Source organism: Phyllostomus hastatus, unplaced genomic scaffold, assembly GCF_019186645.2.
Source record: "Phyllostomus hastatus isolate PE091 unplaced genomic scaffold, TTU_PhHast_1.1 phas_scaffold_385, whole genome shotgun sequence".
Taxonomy (NCBI): Eukaryota; Metazoa; Chordata; class Mammalia; order Chiroptera; family Phyllostomidae; genus Phyllostomus; species Phyllostomus hastatus.
This window is the reverse complement of record NW_025334026.1, coordinates 12288911-12310144: the sequence shown is the minus strand read 5'-3', so window position 1 is coordinate 12310144 and position 21234 is coordinate 12288911. Positions and strand designations below refer to the sequence as shown.

The 21234-nt window shown below is 52.7% G+C and overlaps 1 protein-coding gene across 5 annotated transcripts in view; it reads left to right on the top strand.

The window, feature by feature from the left end:
• Nucleotides 1-21234, top strand: part of GTF2IRD1 (GTF2I repeat domain containing 1) — a 102911-nt gene that overhangs the window by 75945 nt on the left and 5732 nt on the right. For all 5 annotated transcript variants that reach the window (XM_045819388.1, XM_045819387.1, XM_045819386.1 and 2 more), the window contains 2 exons: nucleotides 17288-17365; nucleotides 20848-21040. In XM_045819388.1, the coding sequence (XP_045675344.1) occupies nucleotides 17288-17365; nucleotides 20848-21040 (271 nt within the window). The remainder of the gene's footprint in view (nucleotides 1-17287; nucleotides 17366-20847; nucleotides 21041-21234) is intronic.

Below are 21234 nucleotides of genomic sequence, written 5' to 3'. Positions count from 1 at the left end.
TCCCACCCTCTCCAACACTCTCCCAACCTTTCATCCACACTGGGTACCTCTTTGCTGCCCCCTTCTGGCTGCCAGCATCTATAACATCGGTTCTACCTATCAATGCCTTTAGGCTCACAATCGTTTGGCTCATTTATTTGTACAACAAAAAAATGTACTGAGTGCCTGCTCTGTATCAAGCAAGGTATAGTAAGACAAAAGTCACTCCCCTCATGGTGCTTATATTCTAGTGGGGGAGACAGATAAATAAGAATAGTATATTCAATGGTGACTAGTGCCATGAAGACAAATATTGATATAACAGAGAGAGGATTGTCATTTGAGAGGACAACGTGTACAGCGTTAAGGACTAAAAGGAGTGAGGTAGAAGTCATGTGGAAATCTAGGTCAGAACAGCTGGGGGGCAGGGCAGGAGTTAGGGCAAAGGGCCAGGGGCCCTGGACACATTTTGAAGGTAGAGCCAACAAGATCCCTCATACAGTGGGGCATGAGAAAAAGGTGACACGGGGGAGGAAGAAACTGTCCTCTACCCTCAATGTTCTTCTGTTTTCTCTAATAATTAAATAGACATGAGACATACTCGCAAGAGAACAAAACCAAATTTAGTATGTGCACGTGCAGGGGAACGCTGCAGGCGTGAGAGTCAGGCCTATGAGCACGAGAGGCAGAAAGGGGGCAGAAGTACGCACGTCGTCCTGAGCCAGGGAGGAGGCGCTGCGCCTTGGGGGCCTTAAAGAGTCCCTGCAGGACAGTAAGAGCAGACATTTAAGAAATACAAGCTTGCCCTGCCCTGCAGATAGGTCAGACACAAGTACTGTAGTTGCCTGTAGCTCGGTCGCAACAATCTGCATCCCACAGAGGCACATCTAGGGCTGCCTCACTTTGAACCTCCACAACATGAAGATTTTTCCTGAGCAGCTGGAGAGACAGAGAGGGCCGGGTCTGAGTGGTGGGCAAGTGTGACCCCCAAGTGGAAGGCAGGTCAGGCAGCTGGATTCACCAATCAGGGAGGGTCCTGCTAGACAGAGGCAGCTGGGAGCCATTCTGTATTGGAGCTACGGGACTAGATCACAGTGAGGATGAGCCCTGTCCGGTGGGAGGGGTCCGAGGATGAGCCCTGGGGCCCTCTGGCACGTAGGTGTTGGGAAGGTGAGAAGGAGAGACCGGTGGATCACCTGGAGGGTGTGGTGTGTGGAAGCCAAGTGAGACCCTGCGGAAGGAGAGTGATCTGTGGGGCCAGATGCTGCGGAGGGGTTAAGCACAGGAGACCTGAAACAGGACTGGGGCGTTGAGCTGCCCAGAGGTCCCAGGAGGCCTGGCAAAGAGCAGGTTCAGGCAGGGTGGGAACAGTTTTGGAGCAGGGGTCTCAGGAAAGAAGAGAAATGGAACTCACCAGGGACAGATGACCTTTTGGGACAGGAAAGAGATGGAGAGTGTTTTAGAGGTGGGAATAGCAACAGCGTGATGTTAGAGAGAGAGATGAGTGACATAGCAGAGAAGGTGGGGAAAACAGCAAGAGGAGGGTTCTTGGGTATGCCCTCAAGAACCAGGGCAGACAGAGAGGGAGTGCTGAGAGCTTCTGCAAGAGCCCCTCTGCTGACTCCTTAGAGGGGGTGGGAAGGGTGACCGGAGCCAGGGGCTGTAGGTCCCAGTAATGGTAAGATACCGGAGGTCAAGGCTGGAGAGATGGGAAGGGACTGAGAAGGTCGCATGATGTGGACACCATGGACGGACCACTGCTGTTGATGACCAAAAGGTTAGATGTGGCAGGAGGGAGGAGAGGAGGTTGCCCAGGGGCCCGCAAGGCTTGTCTGCATATACGTTGATTCCCAGGGAACATGAGGAAGCAGTGTGGGCTTCCTGAGCTGCTGCTGCTGTGTGAATTCACTGCCACCTGCAGGCAAAGACCACCCTTGTCCTCCCTCAGGAGAAGGAGCTGCATCTGGGGGTCAGGGCAAGCTCCCCCAGGAAGCTAGGAAACTCCAGACTGAGTGCGGCACCACAAAGGTAGGGAGCTACGAAATGAGCACAGCCAGCCTTTGCTGAGCCCACGGCCTGGGAGTCCGTGTGTCTTTCACACAAGACTGTGAAGTCAGTGCTGTCGTCATTCCCATTTTGCAGCTGAGCACACTGAGGCTGAAAAAGGCAAAGTCGCTTAGCACGGGGCCAACGTCATACCCAGGTCTGTGCTGTTCTGGCACCTGAGCAGGGAGTGCTGGGCAGTAGAGGAGGAGGGGCCAGAATCCTTAAAGGCCTTGACCCAAACCCTGGAGACTCATGCCTTTTTTTTGCAGTCTGGCCTGATGGGATCCAATGTGCATGGTCCTACAGTTACCGTGGTTACCACATTTACACCCACCTTAGGTGGATTGCAGATGGCAAACTTATGCAATGAAGCTAGGCTTTGGGCTTCAGGACCTAGAGGTGGGTGGGGTTAGGACCTAGAGGTAGCAGCAGAGTGTGAGGAGGGAGGGAGGGAGGGAGGGCGGAAGGTTCTGGAAGGGTGATTGTAGTACCCATGCCCAAGTCTTGATCCGAAGCCCTGGGAGACATCCAGCAGCACTTGTACAGTTCTCAGGTCTTGAGTGGTGCTTGGAGCCGGCAGCACGGTGATGGGGCAGGGCACGGTCAGGATGAAGCTGGCAGAAGAGAGCCCAGGGTAGAGCCCAGAGTACAGCGACCTCCAAGGGACCTTGAAGAAGAGCCTGGGAAGGAGGTGGAGGAATCTGTAAGATGAGCGAGCCTGGCATGTCACGCTACTGTTTGCAAATTTTGGAAGAGCTGAGTCCTGGGCAACAAAAAGAGGGATCAAAGAAATAAAGAACATTCTAGAACTATTCAAATTGTGGTGGCTTTGGGCCCTGGCTGGTGTGGCTCAATTGGTTGGAGTGTCACCCTGCAACTAGAAGGTTACAGGTTCAATTCTCGGTTAGAGCCCATACCCAGGTTACAGGTTTGGTCCCTGGTCTGGACACGTACGGGAGGTGACCAGTCAGTCCCTCTTTCTAAATTGATGTTTCTCTCTCCCTTCCTCTCTCTCTGGAAGCGATGGAGGAAATAATGTCCTCAGGTGAGGATTTTTTAAAAAATACCTTGGAAGGTAGGGAATCCCCTGTTACTGGAGGGACACATTTGAGCTGAAGTTACACGTCCAGTCCATTCACCAAAGAGGCCACTTCCCATGGGGCGCACGCACTGCAGGAGAGGAGGGAACAGCTTTCCCAGATGGAGCTGCCTTTGGTTGGTGCATCACCCACCTGCCTGGCGAGACTGGGAAGCAGAGCCCAGGCCTTTCAGAACTGGGGAAGGCCCAGAGGGAGGGGCCTCCCCTCCACTCACAAACCCAATTACTTCCCTTTGCTGCTCAGCTGCAAGCTTCCCCTCAGCTCCTCTGGTCTGGGAACCAAAGGATAACGAGAGTTCCAGGCCAACCTCCCTGCCCCAGCTTCCTCTCCTTTTGGTTCCCCCAACCCCCACCATGTAGCCTGTCCTGCCAACGTGAAGGAACTCATGTGTGAGCAACCAAGTCCCTCACCATCCCTCCCCACTCTAGAGCAGGAGCTCCGGTCCCAGAGACACACCAGAGCTGCTGACTTCCTGTCTGACTCCAGCAAGTCAGGTTTGCCTGCCTGGGCTTCGGTTCACCTACTAGTAAGATAGGGGAAATGTCGCACACCAGGGCCATCCTGGAGCGCACAGCCAAGGAAGGCAAGGAGGAGGGGGAATGAATGGCCTGTCCAGAGCAGGAGGTGGCAAGGCGGAGAGGCCGGCCAGGCCGGAGCGTGGAGGGCCTGGAAGGCCTGGCTTTGCAGTGTGGACTACACCCTGCAGACCTGGCCTTGGCAAGCTCTTCCGCTGATGTCCCCAAAGCCAGCGCCCGAGCACCCCTGTGGGCCAGGGCTGAAGTTCTTGGCCGGCCCCAGCTTTACCTAGGAAGTCTTCACATAGTCTACTTCATAAATTCTATTTTAGTTTTAATTTAAGGAACTGCAATGCATGTTAAATTACACTCCACTGAGGAAAATAGGCAATTCTACTCCCGTCACTTCACACCCCCAGCATTGCCTCCTGAGTCCCAGTGTGAGAAACTCTGCTGTGGGTGAAGGGCGGTGACCCTGTTTTCAGGGAGGGTATAAATAGGGGAAAGCTGTAGCCCCAAATGGGATGACAGACACCTCTAGTCATTGTCCCCACTGGGGCCCCCTGCTAGGTCTGCCTCCTCTGTGGGGTCTCCTGTCATTCAGCAGGTGCTCTGTGGGGTGAGCTTACTGGGAAGAGGCCCCAAGCTGGAGGGGAGCAGGAACAGGTCCCCTCTGCCCCTTCAGAAACTGGTTCTACCTCTTGGAAGCTGTGTGATCGTCGATAGGTTAACTGTCTGTGATCTTGGACAAGTTAACTTGCTGCCTGAGATCTCAGATAACTTACTGACTCCGGCCCTGGAGGTCACGTGGAGCAGGCGTGCCCTCCGCGGGGTCCCTCCCAGCTCTCCTCAGGCTTCTCAGCCTTCCTCGTGTTGTCACCACCCTCCCAACTCGGTCAGGCTCCAGAGAACTCAAAATAAAACCGTCCTTTCTCAAGTTTCTAAAGATAGTGCAGTTCCAGCGCCAGCCACATGTTTCTCCGCTTAATTATCTCTGCTTTTCTTTGTTAATTAGGCTCCAGTAATGATCTTGCTCTGCCTTCCCTTGAGGAGCAGGCATCTGCTGGGCGGGGCCTGGCTGCCAGGCCCAGAATTGGCCGGCTGCCTCCTTTCTTCCAGGAGAGGCTACAGTGGGCCACGCAAGGACGTTATGGCAGGAGGCCCCGCCCTTTCTCCCTCCCCCCCACCCCGGTGTGTGGGGGCTCGGCTGGATCTGGGGGTTCCTGCAGTTGTTAGACAGGGGCCTCCACAGGCCCCAGAAGGAACTGTGGGGGGGCTTCTGACTCTTCTGCCACATTCCAGAAAACCTCACTGAAGCTGTGTCCCCAGCTGGGACCACCCACACTGACAGGAACAACCATCGCCTTTATTTGGTCTAGAATGAGATCAGCTGAGGGTCACCAGGCACTGCCTGCTGAACAGAAGCTCTTGCTGGCTGATAAATGCGTCTTTGAGCCACAAAAGTGGAGGCATGGGGGCAGGGCACTAAGTAAGGCTCAGCACACGGTGTTTGCTGGGTGGACTCAGTCTTTCCAACCTCCTGGGAGGGGTCTGGTGACAAGAAGCCTCATGGTGGGGGGCTGACGTGCAGCCCTAACCCTCTGGAGCTCCCAGGCATGGGGACCAGGACACACAGCCCGCATAGGGGCCCCTTCAGGGCTTTGGGAGCCCAGGTGCAGGTACTTAGTCCGTGAACAGTTCCCAGGTGTCTGTGGGGCCAAGCACTGGACTGGGTGCTGGGCTTTTAATCAACACTGATGTTTTAAAAACCCTGCCTCACAGAGCTTACATTCTGGTGTGGATGCAGAGAATAACCGATGTGTGAAGTAAAAAGCAAGTTAGATGTAGCACTAAGGAGAAGCAGGGAAGCTGATGAGACGTTGTGTTTATTTTTAGGAAGTTAGAACAGATGGGTGGGTGTCCAGGAAAGGCCTTTTAAGTAAAGGCCTGAAGGGGGCGGTAGTGAGCTGGGAGGGCAAGAAAAGCAGGGCAGGCAAAGAGTACAACTGGAAAGGCCTGGAGATCCCCTGCCAGGGTTTTGGAGGAAGTCGGTACGGGAGGTAGTAGGAGATGAGGTGGAAATGGGGAAAGAAGGCAGATTGTGTGGGGCTGGATAAGAATGCTGCCTTTTGTTCCAAGTGAGCTGGGAGCCAGTGCAGGCTTCTGAGCAGAAGAGAGACAGAATCCAATTTAGAATTTAACAGGATCGCTCTGGCGGCTGGGTGAGGACAGGCAGGATGGAAGCAGGGAGAAACGTCGGGAAGTGAGGCCCAGTGGTGAGTCCCTGGCTCCAGGTGTATTTTGTAGCTAAAGCCAGCAGAACTTGCTGATGTGGCTCAGAGAGAGGAGTCGACCTTGATGTCAGGAATGTGGGCTGAGCTGGACAGAAGGAGGTGCCTGCAGCTGAGATGGTGGTGGTGCAGAGGGAGCCTGCTGGGAGGGCTGCAGTGCCAGGTGCTCACTCTGTGGCATGTTCAGTCTGGGGTGTCACCCAGTAGCAGGTCCATGCACAAGTCGGGAGAGCTCAGGGAGCAGACCAGGCTTGAGGTGTATTTATATAGTTTGAGGAGTCATGAGTGTATGGCTAGTATTTAAAGCCCTAAAACAGAATGAGATCATTGGAAGTGAGTCAAACTGGAGCTTGGTGCCTTCAGTGTTCTTGGGTCAGGTGGGAGGGACTCAGGAATGGGTGGTGTCCTGAAGCCAAATGGAAAAACCCCGTTTCTCCCGAGGGGAGAGCCTTCTCCCCTGGTGTCCATGAAGGTTCACAGCCCAGAGGCTCGGCTGGGTATCTTCCAGGGATGATGGGGTCAGGGCCTGAGCAGTGGTGGCTTCTTATCAGGACCCAGTCTTAAGGCTCGTAAGAAAACACAGCCCTTCGTAGGTACAGCACCTCCATGCAGGACTATAGATGCCACACAGGGTGAGTCAGGAAAAGAAGGTCCCCTCTTCACAGCCCATGAAGTAGGATAGACCGAGTCCGTTATCTGCTCTATGAAACTGCACAGATTTCCCATGACCTCTCGGGTGGGGACCCAGGGAGGGGCAGGCAGAACACATTACCTGGGCGAAAAACAGGAAGAGTGGTGCCAGCACAGGGTCTTGTCTGCCAGGGGGAGGAGGACAGATTGGCCCCGTGGACAACAGAGAGCCCTCAGCAGATTTTTAAGCGAGGAAATTACAGTGTCAGATAGACTGTTTAGAAAGATCAGTGTGGCTGGCAGAGCAGAGAATGGGTTTCAGGAGGCCAAGTGAGAAGTTCTTGTCCCAGAGAGAGGAGAGCTGGCTGACCCCTGGGCTGCACTCGGGGGAAGTTTCTCTGGGAAAGGGGCTTGTCGTGGTGACCCCCTTGATTGGTGGGTGGAGGCAAGGGGACACCGGGAGTTGGTATCAGTTTCCTGTGGCTGCTGTAATGAATTGCACAAACTTAGTGCCTTAAAGCAAGGCAGGTTTCTGCCTCACTGTTGTAGAGGTAAGAAGTCTGAAGGTAGTTTTTTAGGGCTAGAGTCAGGGCATCAGCAGGGCAGGTTCCTTCCCGAGCGTCTAAGGGGAACTGTTTTCTTGTCTCTCCCAGCTTCTGGCAGCCACTCGAATTCATCCGCTTACCGCCCCTCTTCCATCTTCAGAGCTCCTCACTCCATCCTCTGCTTCTGCTGTCCCATCTCCTAATCTTGACCTTCTTGCTTCCTTTTATGAGGAAAAGTTTATTCTTGTATGATTATTGATTAACGTATTACTTTCTGTATGAACAAGTGTAAACCTACTTTTGCCCTTCTTGTATTTAGGGCCTGGAATCATCCAGGATAATCTCCCCATCCCAAAGTCCTCAACTTAATCCCAGCAGCAAAGTCCCTTCTGTTATATAATGAAACACAGTCACAGGTACCAGGAATGGGGACATGCATAGCCTTGGGGCCCCTACTCAGCCTGCCAAGGGTTGGAGGCAGCCAAGATTTCTCTCTTGAGCAGCCGTGTGGGACAGTGGGGACCTGGGACACGTGGAAAGGCTATTTGGAGAAGTGCAGAATCCAAGGTGCTGAAGGAGGCAGTTGGGAATGCGGGTTTGGGGCTTGCAAGTGCAGAAAGGGGTGAGAAGGAGTAGCATGGGTGGGGTAGAAGGAAGGTCTGCTCTGCCCTCTCTGTCGTGTGGAAACAAGGCCCTAACAAGCAGTCAGCATGATATGGTAATAAGCCTGGGTTTTGGACCCTCCTCTGCAATCCATGCAGCCAGGACAGAGAGAGGCCGTACTACAAGGTGGTTGAAAGGCTGCCCGCTCCCCGTCCCCCGCCCCACCACACACACACACACACACACACACACTCACACACTCACTATATAACCAAGGGCAGGTTGCTTTTTCTGTGTCTCAGTTTCCTCATCTGTAAAATGGAGATAGTCATAGGGCCAACCTATTAGGGTTGTTGGAAGGATTAAGTGAATGAATCCATGCAAAGGTATTAGAGTAGTATCTGGCCTGGAAAGGCTTGGTCTCTCTATTTATCGAGCACCTATGATGCGTCAGGCATGATTATAGGTGCTGGGGCTAGAACCGTGAACAGACCGCTGAAAACAGACAACGCCCTCACCACGCAGGGAGCGTCTGTTCTGGAGCATTTGGCCGCTGATGCCGCACAGCATGAGGACGAGTCCTCGGAATCCGCCCGGTGATGCCGGACAGTGTGCATCCTTCCTGCCCCCAGCCTGTGTGGTCAACTGCCCCATTCTGTCCACCTTTCCTGCTCATCATGCTGAGTGCATGTCATTCTGTGCCTGGCCGGTGTGGCCACAGTTCCGCCCTAGGCCTTCGCTAGCCTTGGGCCAGTACTGTAACTGTCCCTGTGTGGCTGGGACCTGGAGGGGAGGGAGAAGAGAGGAAAGGGAGTGTTCTTCTTTGGGAAGGGCCGTGCGTTTGGCTGGCCCCAGGATTATCTGTCTAGGACAGAGCCACATTTCCCAACCTGGAGCCTGCTCTGTCTGCCCAAGCTGGCTCGGAGGCTCCAGCCTTGGGGCTGCAGGAGAGTTTGTAAGACAGCCCTCCCAGAAGGTGCTGGGCTGTTGTGAGAGGAAAGCAGTACCTAGGGGTCAGAGAGACCTGGCTTTGAGTCCTGGCACCTTGACTCCTCTGAGCCTCAGTTTACTTACCTATAAAATAGGGATCTTGACACCTAGAGATCAGGCTTGTGGTTAGGAATGAAGGGCATCAGTGTGTAAATTTCCAGGCAATCTCGGGCAGATGTGTAATCAGCAGATGTGGGGTTTGCATCCTGTTACTGGCTGCTGAGTGGGCAGTGGAAGAGCCTGGCAGCCCCAGCCAGAAAGCCCCCTTGTGTGCAGCTGGGGGTCAGACAGCTGGGCTCCAGGGAGGGGCACAGAGCATGTGTCCCGGCAGGTTGCAGCCCACTCAACACCCACCCCCACCCACCCCAGGGAAGGCAGAGGGATTGATGGGGCCACAGAGCCCAGCCTGGGGGAGCTGTCAGGGAGCACGCTGGCTTTCTCCCCAGGGGGTCTCATGCACTGTCACAGTGGTCACTCTACCATTGGTCTCTGCATGTAATGGTCGATGAATTGCTGCAGCTTTTTATTTTCAAATGATTTGTAATCTGCAAAGAATTGCAAAGCTTCAGAGTTCCCAAATTCCAGTTGACCTGCGTAGGACACAACATGTTACATAACCACGGTACATTTGTCAACGCTGAGGTTACTGTGCCTTGATACAATGCAACTAACTAAACTGCCACCATTAAATTTCATCCATTTCCCCACCAATGTCCATTTTATGTTCTGTCCAGTCCCGGACACTGCTTTGCACTTCATAGCCATTTATTTTTATTCTTCCTTTGGCACACCCTCACATCTGTCTGCTGACTGGGTGATGCCTGCTACAGTGAGCACACACAAGCCCAGCAGCCATGTAAGAGTTAGAGCAGCACCGGCCATGTGGACCCACCCACAGATACCCCAAATTTCGTGTGTACCATTCTCTTTGTCTCTGCCTGCAGAATTTCAAAGCTGCAGAAAAATAAAGAATAGTGCAATGACTACCTACATGTCCTTCCTCTGATTCATGAATTCTTTTGTTTTGTTTTGTTAATATGTTTTATTGATTATGCTATGACAGTTGTCCCATTTTTCCCCTTCACTCCCCTCTACCCTGCACACCCCCTTCCACCCACATTCCCCCGCTTTGGTTCATGCCCATGTGTCGTGAGTTCTTTAGCTTCTATATTTCCCATACTATTCTTTCCCTCCACCTGTCTATTTTCTACCTACCATCTATGCTACTTATTCTCTGCACCTTTCCCCCCGCCTCCTCCTCCCACTCCTCTGTTGATAACCCTTCATGTGATCTCCATTTCTGTGGTTGTCTTCCTATTCTATTTGTTTGCTTAGTTTGTTTTTGTTTTAGGTGTGATTGTTAATAATTGTGAGTTTGCTGTCATTTTACTATACATGTTTTTTATCTTCTTTTTCTTAGATAAGTCCCTTTAACATTTCATATAATAAGAGCTTGATGATGATGAACTCCTTTAACTTGACCTTACCTGAGAAGTACTTTATCTGCCCTTCCATTCTCAATGAAAGCTTTGCTGGATAGGGCAATCTTGGATGTAGGTCCTTGCCTTTCATGACTTGGAATACTTCTTTCCAGCCCCTTCTTGCCTGCAAGGTCTCCTTTGAGAAATCAGCTGACATTCTGATGGGAACTCCTTTGTGGGTAACTGTTTCCTTTTCACTTGCTGCTTCTAGGATTCTCTCCTTCATTTTTACCTTGACTAATGTAATTATATGTGCCTTGGTGTGTTCTTCCTTGGATCCAACTTCTTTGGGACTCTCTGAGCTTCCTGGACTTCCTGGAAGTCTATTTCCTTTGCCAGATTGGGGAAGTTCTCCTTTATTATTTGTTCAAATAACTTTTCCACTTGTTGTTCTTCCTCTTCTCTTTCTGGTACCCCTCTAATTCGGATGTTGGAACATTTAAAGATGTCCTGGAGGTTCCTAAGCCTCTCCTCATTTCTTTGAATTCTTCTGTCTTCATTATTTTCTGTTGGTTGTTTCTTTCTTCTTTCTGGTCTACTCCATTGATTTGAGTACTAGTTTCCTCCCATCACTATTGATTCCCTGTGCATTTTCCTTTATTTCACTTAGCGCAGCCTTCATTTTTTCATGTAATTTGCAACCAAATTCCACCAATTCTGTGAGCATCCTGATCACCAGTGCTTTGAACTGTGAATCTGACAGTTTGGCGATCTTCTCCTTGCTTAGCTATATTTTTTTCTCAAGTTTTGATCTCTTCTTTCATTTGAGCCATTTTTTGTCTTGATTTTTTTTTTTGTCCTCATGCATCTGTTACTAGTGAGGGGCAGAGCCTTAGATGTTCACTAGGGCGGAGCAAGCCCACATTGCGGCATTGTGACACTGTTTGTGGGGAGGGGTCCAAGACAGAACAGTGGCACCTGCTCCGCTTTCTGTCTGATTTCAGTCCCTTCCGCTGCCTCGCCCAAGCAAACTGGGCCCTTCTGGTGCTGATTCCCATGTGGGTGGGCTTTTGTACGTTCTAGGACCCTGTGGGTCTCTCCAAGGAACTCTCCTGTGAGGCTGGGTGTCTCTCCCTGCACCTCAACCCCCACAGGTGTTTTCCATTGGTGTTTTGAGGCTTTATCTCCCCGTGCTGAGACTCTGGGTTGGCTGGTCAGTCTCGCTGCCCAGTTTCACCTGGTTTATCTGCACACGAATATGGGACCGCTCGGTCCACTAGCTGCCTTGCCACCGCTCCCCTCCACAGTCTGCCACCTTCCTGGGTTCGCCCGCTGCCACCCCGCACCTGGGGTCTGCAGGCACTGCTTTTTTGCTGCAACCCCTCTCCCCTCAGCCTCCCAACTCCGCCCCTCCTACCGGTCTGGATGAATGTTTCTTCTTTAACTCCTTGGTTGTTGGACTTCCATACAGTTCAATTTTCTGTCAGTACTGTTTTTTTTTTTCCTAAATTGTTGTTGTCCTTATTTTGGTTGCGCGAGGGGGCACAGTGTGTCTACCTTCGCCTCCATCTTGGCCGGAAGTTCTGATTCTTGAATTCTTAATGTTCTGCCGTGTTTCCCTTCCGCCTGCCTCTGCCCCTCTCCTCCCCTCAGCCCCCGCCCCGTTGTTTCCCTCTCGCCCTGTCGTTCCATTCGAAGTACGTCGCACGCATCTTGACTCTTCACGCCTAAACATTTCAACACACACCTCCCACGTCCCTGCAGAACAATGCCCTTCTTTTATATATCCTCGATTCTGTGGTAACACTCATGACACTAGTGGCTCCCTTTTGTCTAATGTACAGTCTGTGTTCAAACTCCCCAGAATGTCTTTTATGACTGTTTTGCCCCACGATAAGACCATTGTTCACTGGTTGATATTTTAAATTGTTGTGTGTTCTGTGGCATGTACATTTGCCTAAGCCAAAATTGTTTCATTTGTTTTTTTTTTTTTACTTTTATAACCAAGGTACCCTATTGTATCAAGTTTGCAACTTGATTTTATCACTCAACTTTATGTCACGTAATGCGGAAATGTGTAGCTGTAGCTCCTTGGTTTATACTGCTCCGTAATACTCATCGAGCTATTATACCACCCTGGAGTCGTTTGCCTTCCAATCCTAGGTTGTTTGGGTTGCTCTAATGGCCTTAAACATGTTTCCTTGTGCACACGTGCAAAAGTTTCTGTTGGGTACAAGAAGTCACAGGCCTAGCAAGGGCGTCCCCCCTCACTGTAGTACAGCCGTCCCCTCTCTGAGCCTCAGTTTCTCCATCTAAAACAGCGATGACAGGATTCCTTCTGCACCTACATGCAGGCCTGAGAAGGGGTTAAAAGGAGTACCCAAGTGCACCTGCGCATCCTGGTGAAGGTCTGGTGCCAGGAAAGGGAGGCGTGGTAGGGGCTGCAGGCCCGAGGGAGGGCTGTGGCTCCTCTCCCACCTGAGTGGCAGGCAGCTGTTCCAACAAAGTACGTCCGCTCTCTGCTGTCCATAGGGCCAGAGCTGTCCAGGTCTGCCTGAGGCCTGGGTGGCCCAGGCCTGGCAGAAAGAGGGGAGAGAAGGAATCCTCACTCTGCTCTTCTGGGCGTAGCCCTCTCCTGTAAGCAGCCCTTCGCTCGCTGCTGCCTCTGTGCCCTGTGTTTATGGTCACGATCATCAGCACACAGTCGTCATTCTGAGCTGCAGGCCTCAAACTAGGCTTTAATTTCCTGAGAAAGACCAGGCTGGCCATTGAGGGCTCTGCACTTTGCCCCCAGAGAAGGCTGTGGGGCCACTCCAGGCATCACCCTGAGCTGATTGGCTTAAAACTGTGAACCTCCCATGGCTGTGATTTAATAAACTTGGTTGCTTTCTTTCCCCCGGCAAAACTCCGTTAATCCTCAGGCTAACAGACAGCAGATTAGAAAGGAGGAGATGAGAGCTTCTGGAGCAGACAGACGTGAAAGAGAGCAGACCCGGGAACTGGAATGAGCAGGAAGAGGCGGGAGAAATGCCCGCAGGGTGGGGCAGAGGCAGCAGGTACAGGCCACCGCTTCTGGGGCAGGTTCGGTAGCACTTTCTGGACGGCCCTAGGGGACAGATCTCGAGGGTACTTCTCCCATGCCCCCCCCACTATGTACTTGATAAGAGAAGGGTACCTGATGCATTTTAGAAAACAGTCTACCTATAAAATGATTAAAACGAACACAGGTGATTAAAAGAATAAATTTCCATTATCTGGAAGAGTTTTGTGTAAAATTTAATTTCCTGAGACCACAGGTTAATTGAGGTGGTCTCAACACGATCAACAACAATTTAACCTTGATGGCCTGAGACCTTAAGCTTTTTTATGTGATATGATTGGATCCACCCATCAGGCTAGGATTCCCATTTGAAGGGTGTGTCAACGAAAGCCCAGAGAGGTTGAGTGATTTTCCAAATATCACATAGCACTAGGGTTATAATCACCATTGCCTTGCAATCTAGTGGGTCAGGGGCATTCCCTGTCACTGTCTGTGGGGACCCCCTTCCTTCCCACTGTACATAGGCAGTCAAGCAGGTACATTGAGGACACACACACATACATTCCTCATTGAGCCCTAATCATGATGTTTCCCAGTGGAGAACAGTCTGAAATGTTGCTGCTATTGGTGTCTTCTACAGCCAACCTAGGTTCAGAGGAGCTCAGAAAGCACGGCTTATTCTGAACCTCCAGAAGAGGTTAGCTGCCTCAGGGTTCAGAACGGTAATAACTAGCCTTTAGACTATGGACTGTAGCCTCCCACCCCCCAGGCACCAGTCTCCACCCTGGGGTAGCCAGGATGCCAGGGCAAGCTACATAAGCCATGGGCTTTGACCACAGTCCACACCGGGGATGACCGGCTCTGTCCTGTGCACCTCCAGCCACAACACCAGTGTGTTCTGATGGGCACATTTTCCTCTCCCCTGGATGGAGCTGGACAGGTTGGGGCTGGAGCAGGAACATGGAGGGGCAGCTTCACCTCTCGTGGGGCTCCCTTCCAGGAAGGGGGTCACTTCTTCGCTCACGCAGCCCGAGGAGCTGCCTCCTGTTCCCTCTGAGTACCCAGAGGGCCAAGGGCACACTCCCCTCCAGGTTACCGTCCACCCCAGAAACTTCTTGACACATTCATTTAAGAAAATGGAAACTTACTTCCTCCAAATCAAATAAAAACGAAGAGGTGGGGAGAAGCTGAAAAGCATCCTTCCGGGGCCTGAGAGCCCGAATACCCAGCGACAACAAGCGCGGCGGGCCTGGCACAGTCCGCACATGGCACGTGCTTGGTGCTCGGCAGCAGCTGTGACCACGATGCTCAGGTGTCCCGGACGCCTCCCAGAGCCACCCCCGTCCCTGACGCAGTCCAGGTCCCACTCCCCTGACCTTCGTCTGCTCCCACTGTTTCCCGTGTACTGCCCAGGACTCTAGTCTGTCTTCTGTTGGCTGTCCCGTGGTGTCTCTCCTCCCTGTCAGCTACTGCCTGCCTTTGGGGTGCTTTCTCCCGCAGACCAGGCAGGGCTTGGAAGGAGTGGGGCACGTTCAGTGTTTTCTGACATGTGTCGAGTGCTGCAGGATGCCTGGAGCCCCAGTGTGCAGATGGGGTTCTGCGGCTGTCACCTCCTCTGGGAAACCTCCCTGGCCCCCCGCTCAGTTGGGGCTCCCACAGGCTCCCACAGGCCCTGCACTGACAGTGTTCAGACCTGGTGGCTCCCCAAGCCTTCCCCTCTCTCCTGCCTCAGACTGAGGCTGTTTTCTGTTCTCTGCTAAGTGCCCAGCACCATGTCCAAGTGGGACTGTGCTCATGAAATATTTGACCAGGGGACAAAGCAGCATGAGCAGAAATGCTGAGAGGTGATGTCACATGCCCCACGGGCCTCTGACTGCCAAGTTCCGTGCCCTTCCGGTGCCTGGCATCCCCTCTCCCGAGATGAGGGGGCTGCCTTGTCTAGCCCTTTCTCCACCCACAGGGCAGGAAGAGCCTTGAGCAGGAGGCAGGGCAGATGCCCGAGGTGGGCTCTCAGACTCCACAGAGACCTCCGGCAGCCTCGGTTTGTTGGGCTCAAATCTGAGTGCTGTCCACTTCCTTTCGATGCAGCAGGCTTTGTGGAGAACCGCCTGTAAGTCCAGCCCCGTCCTGGGCTCACAAGGAGACACACCTGGAACTATGAGCTGATAAAGCAAGAAATAAAAGAAAAGATTAACTTTTCTTTTTATAGACGGGGTGATGGAGGCTTCGGGAGGCCCAGGGTTTGTGGTGGAGTGAAAGAGCGGAGCTTCGGGTCAGACAGAGAGAGCATTGGTGACACTCGGCAGCTGTGGGAACTTGGGCAAGTTCCTTAAGCTCTCTGAGCTTGTGTGTCCTCGGCTGTGGTGAGCAGGGGCCGTGACAGGGTCTGGGAATGCTGCCAGCCACGAGTCTGGCAGCATTGGTGGGACCCAGCCCCCTTTCCCGGCCCTCTGCAGCGCTGCGCTGCCTGGGCGGAATCTTGGCACCAAGGACTGCTGGCTGGCAAGGGATAGGTACAGAGGTCTGCCGCCTTCCTGAAGGCTCTAGGTGATCCTTGGGCCCAGGACCCTGTCACAGTTGTCTTCCCAGGACCTGGGGAAGGATCAGGTCGATTCTTGCCATGCCTGGGGTCCTAGAGACCCTCCAAAAGGGCCATGTTGGGGCCTGTGAGAAAGAGGTTTCTGGGTGCCGAGTTTGGGGTCTCGGGGCAGCTGAGAAGAGCCATCATTCCCAAGATGGGGACACAGGCAGAGGATGTTAACCGGGATGCCCAAGGTTTGTGGTGTCTCGGGCACCCAGACGGCTAAAAGGAGACAGGCAGGAATTCACAGAGAGAGGCTCCAGTCAGGAGTGTGGCTGGAACAGGCCCAGACAGGAGCCTCGGGAGACGCAGCACTGGGCACAGGGGCCACAGGCAGTGTGGGAAGCTCTCTGCCGAGTGGGGCAGCCCCCGGTCACGGGGGGTGTGACGTGCAGGCCGGGCAGCAGACGCTGAGAGATAGAGCCACTGCCGGGGAGGCAGTTCCCAGGTCCGCCTTCCAAATGGAACTGGTTCCTGTGCGATTTTCCAGGTTCCACCAGGAGTTGTTTTTCCCTGCAGACCCATTCCGTCTGTTCTGTCCCTTATCTCCCAGGCCCTGGCTCCCTGCCTGTGTCCAGCTCCACCCACCCACTGCCACCCCTGCCTCAGAGGCCCATGGTTACTGTGTGATGGTGCTAAGTGCCCTTTCTGGAACCCCAGCTCCCTCCCCAACCCAGGCCACAAGCCAGCAGGCTGCTCTGTCCCCAACCCTCTTCATGCCATCCCCTCCCCTGGCCTCTCCTATACTCCACATTCCCCATCCCAGCCCAGGCTCTATCTCCTGGGCTCCCCTGACCTCAGCTGCTTCTCTAGGCCAAGGAGAAGGGTTCAGGGAGCACAGGGTCCAAGCACCAGGGCCCAGGGAGAGTTGCCCTGCACAGGGGAAGTAAACAGCACCAGTGCCCAGAACACTCTGTCTTTCTATCACAGGCCTGGGGCTCTTGGTGTGTGAGGCAGCCAGGGTGGGTGCCTGTTAGCCCAGCTCAGTCACACTGGCACCTGCTTCATCACAGCTACCTCCCCTAGCACCACCCTGTGCTTCAGCCACAACCAGTGTACTGTGTCCGATCACCCTTTGGCACCATGCACGGGCCAGGCCTTCTGCCTGGGTGTCTTTCCCGACCCCACTGCATCTATCACAAGCCCTTTACTAGCCCTCTGAGAGAAAGAGACACCCCCTAAACATGTCGCTCTCCCATGGAGCTTCTCCAGACTTGCACAGATGGGGGTGAGCACCACAATTCATGCCCCGAGTCTCTCGTAGGCGTCTCTTCTGGGTGGGTGCTGTGACTGTGTGCCGCCCCCTGGGCTTGAGTTCCTCAGAGGAGGGGCCCTGCCTCCCACTCTTCAGGGTGCTCCGTGCCTGACATGGCCTGTGTTAGGGCAGCTGTTCAGGGAATGTGGGGTGGATGGGGCAGAAGCGGGCTGCAGGGGCGTGAGCGGGGCCTGGAGACACTGCTGCAGCAGGTGAGGGTCAGGGGAGAAGGAACAGGTCTGGTGGCCAAGCCCATGCCAACCCTCACACCCTCTTGCCTTCCTCTTGTAGATGAAGATGATGCCAACAGACTTGGGGAGAAGGTGATCCTCCGGGAGCAGGTGAAGGAGCTCTTCAATGAGAAATACGGTCAGTTCCCCGGAGAGGGGCTGTGGGGCTAGTCTTCCTGGGTGGCCCCTCCTCCCTCTGCATCCCCTCTGGCCTCTGTTGCCCCCACGTGGCCCACCAGCTCCCTGGGGACATAGTTGCTCTGCTTGTGACTGATGGGAGCTGTCCTCCTTGCCCTGTCTGAGAAGGGGGAAAGCACGCCAGGCTGTGGTGCTCAGGGCAGCAGCAGTGGTCAGCATTTCTGCTCCTCTAGGGCTGCGCTGTGTTGGCAGAGGTCATGGCCCACGGCCAAGTACTCGCTCTGCACACGCCCATCTGCCCAACCAGCACTTAGCTCTGAGGACAACAGAAGGGGTCTGCTCCAGCCGCTGGGGTCTTGGTCTGCGGAGGGTGTCGGACGTGGAACAGACGAGAGCCAGGAGATGTTGGGCCCTGTGCCGAAGGCACCCAGGGCAGAGCCCGGGATGAGACCTCTGGGAGTGCAGTTCCAAATGATACAGCCCTTCCTAGACTGCTGAGGGCCCAGCTGTGCCAAGTGCTCTGCATACATCAAATTGTATTTGTGATGAATTTAGTGTTGTCTCCATTTTGCATTGTAGCAGAGGAGACATAGCAATGAACTTTTTTACCAAGAAGAACTTCAGAGAGTGAGAAAGGAAAAGAAGAAAACCCATAGTGTGACCAAGATGCAGGAGAGAGTGCAGGAGGTGGAGGGCCAGGGCCTCTCTGGACCGGTGAAAAGGAAAGCGCCTCAGAGAGGGGGCATTTTAGCCTAGGCTTTAATAATATCAAGAGGGGACAGACATTTGAGGAAAAGCTTGCCAGGCATGGGGAGCCACTCTGCGACTGGGGACCTGTGAGAAGGCCAGTGCAAGCGGATGGGGAGGCTTCCAATTGGGTGGAGAGGTGGGCAGGCCTGACTTGAGTTAGGGTTTCACTCTGACTGTGCATGGGAAGCCTCTGCTGGTGGTTTGTGCTGTGGTCTTCTTCACTTTTCGTTTTGGAACCAGTGTTCAGACATAACACAGAAGCACAGAGAGTGACATGACGCCCACGCTGTGCCCCAGCCCAGCTTCCGTGATCGCCAACATTAGGCCAATGTGACTCTATCTGTTTCCACACAGTACTTCAGTATTTTCAGCACTTTAAATCGAAGACATCATATCATTGCATCCATAATACTTGAGCACTTGTTTTTTTCTAACATAAAAGTAGTAGATTTTTAAAAAAATTTTTAAATATATTTTATTGATTATGCTATTATAGTTGTCCCATTTTCCCCCCTTCACTCCCCTCCACCCTGTACACCCTCTCCCACCCATATCCCCCCCTTTAGTCATGTCCATGTGTCATACTTATAAGTTCTTTAGCTTCTACATTTCCCATACTCTTCTTACCCTCCCCCTATGTATTTTCAACCTACAATCTATGCTACTTATTCTCTGTACCTTTTCCCCCTCTCTCCTCCTCCCGCTCCCCTGTTGCTAACCCTGCATGTGATCTCCATTTCTGAGGTTCTGTTCCTGTTCTAGTTGTTCACTTAGTTTCTTTTTGTTTTAAGTGTGGTTGTTAATAATTGTGAGTTTGCTGTCCTTTTACTATACATGTTTTTGATCTTCTTTTTCTTAGATAAGTCCCTTTAACATTTCATAAAATAAGGGCTTGATGATGATGAACTCCTTTAACTTGACCTTATTTGAGAAGCACTTTATCTGCTCTTCCAGTCTAAATGAGAGCTTTGCTGGATAGAGCAATCTGGGATGTAGGTCCTTCTCTTTCATGACTTGGAATATTTCTTTCCAGCCCCTTCTTGCCTACAAGGTCTCTTTTGAGAAATCAGCTGACAGTCTGATGGGAACTCCTTTGTAGGTAACTGTCCCCTTATCTCTTGCTCCTTCTAGGATTCTCTCCTTCATGTTTACCTTGAGTAATGTAATTATGATGTGCCTTGGTGTGTTTCTTCTTGGGTCCAACTTCTTTGGGACTCTCTGAGCTTCCTGGATTTCCTGGAAGTCTATTTCCTTTGCCAGAATGGGGATTTCTCCCTTATTATTTGTTCAAATATGTGCTCAATCTGTTGCTTTTCCTCTTCCCCTTTTGGTACCCCTATAATTCAGATGTGGAACGTTTAAAGATGTCCTGGAGGTTCCTAAGCTTCTCCTCAATTTTTTTGAATTCTTATTTCTTCATTCTTTCCTGCTTGGTTGTTTTTTTCTTCCTTCTGGTCCACTCTATTGTTTTGAGTCCCAGTTTCCTTCCCTTCACTATTGGTTCTCCGTGCATCTTCCTTCATCTCTTTTATGGTAACCTTCATTTTTTCATGTAATTTGCACCTAAAATCAACCAATTCCTTGAGCTTCCTGATCACCAGTGTTTTTGAACTGTGCATCTGATAGATTGGCTCTTAGTCACTCAAAAGGATGAGTCCTAGGGGTTGAGCTGTTGTTCTGTTGGAGACATGTCTCTTGCTCTCTCCTTTTTTTTTTTCTTTTTTTGGTCTGGTCGCTCTTGTTACGGTGAGGCGCGAAGCCTTAGGTGTTCCCCGGGGCTGGGCACCCCAGTCACTAGATTGTGACGTTGTATGTGGGGGCAGGAGCAGGAGGGAACAATGGCGGTAGCTCCGCTCTCCTGGGGCCTCAGTAACCCCCCTGGGATCCTGGGTTGTACACTCTGCCCTGGTCCACAATCGCCGCCTCACTGGGTCTGCCAGCCGCCGCTTGCGTACTCAGGGTCCACCGCTGCACTGCAATCTTGCGCGTCCCGGAAGAGTTACATGCTCTGTTGCCTTATGTGCCCAGTTCTCCCCAATCTCCGCGTGCCGCAACCTGCGCCCACTCCTCTCCACCCCTCCTACCGGTCTGGATGAACGAGTCTACTTCAACTTCTTGACTGTCCAACTTTTATTCTGATAAATTCTCTATCAATTCTGGGTGTTATTCTGCCTCTAAATTGTTGTTGTTCTAACCTTGGTTGTGCGTGGAGGTACGGTGTGTCCAACTATGCCTCCACCTTGCCAGAAGTCCAAAAGTAATGGATTTTAGGCAAATGTCAAGTCCCCATTTCAGTTCTAGGTGTGAACATTTAACACATCGTCACAAAAGTGACAGGAACTGTTTCATTATCAACATCGGGTATTAGATCTTTACTTTTGCTAATTGAACTTTTAAAATGGTGTGTGTGGTGGCCCTGGCCGGTGTGGCCCAGTAGATGGGAGCAGTGTCCCATGGACTCGAATCACTGGTTCGATTCCCCGTCTGGGCGTGTTCCAGGGGCGGCTGACCAGTGTTTCTCTCTCTCTCCGCCCCTTCTCTCCCCCTAAGATCAGTGAGCATGTCCTCGGGTGAGCATAAAGAAAAAAATAGCGTGTGTGTGTGTTGACTTTGATACTCTCCCTGGGATGTGATGGCTGCTGTGCTGTGCTCTGCCAGGCTCCAGCCCTTTCCCAGAGGCTTGGCCTTTAACAGCAGACGTCTTCTGCTTCCCTGGGCCCCCGTGCCCTCCAGGTGAGGCCCTGGGCCTGAACCGGCCAGTGCTGGTCCCTTACAAACTCATCCGGGACAGCCCAGATGCCGTCGAGGTCACGGGCCTGCCTGATGACATCCCTTTCCGGAACCCCAACACGTACGACATCCACCGGCTAGAGAAGATCCTGAAGGCCCGGGAACATGTCCGGATGGTCATCATCAACCAGCTGCAGTGAGTGCCCCCGGCACCTGGGGCAGGGTGGGAAGAGCGGGCAAGGGCTGTGGGAGAGGGTGCTGTGTGGCCCCGGAAGGAGAATCCCTATGGCAGGCCCAGCCGAGAGCGGGGGGACACGGGGAGTGAGAGACCTGTTGTGCACTTGCACTGAATCCGGGAGATGGGCTAGCTGAAGGCTCGCATCGTAAGGA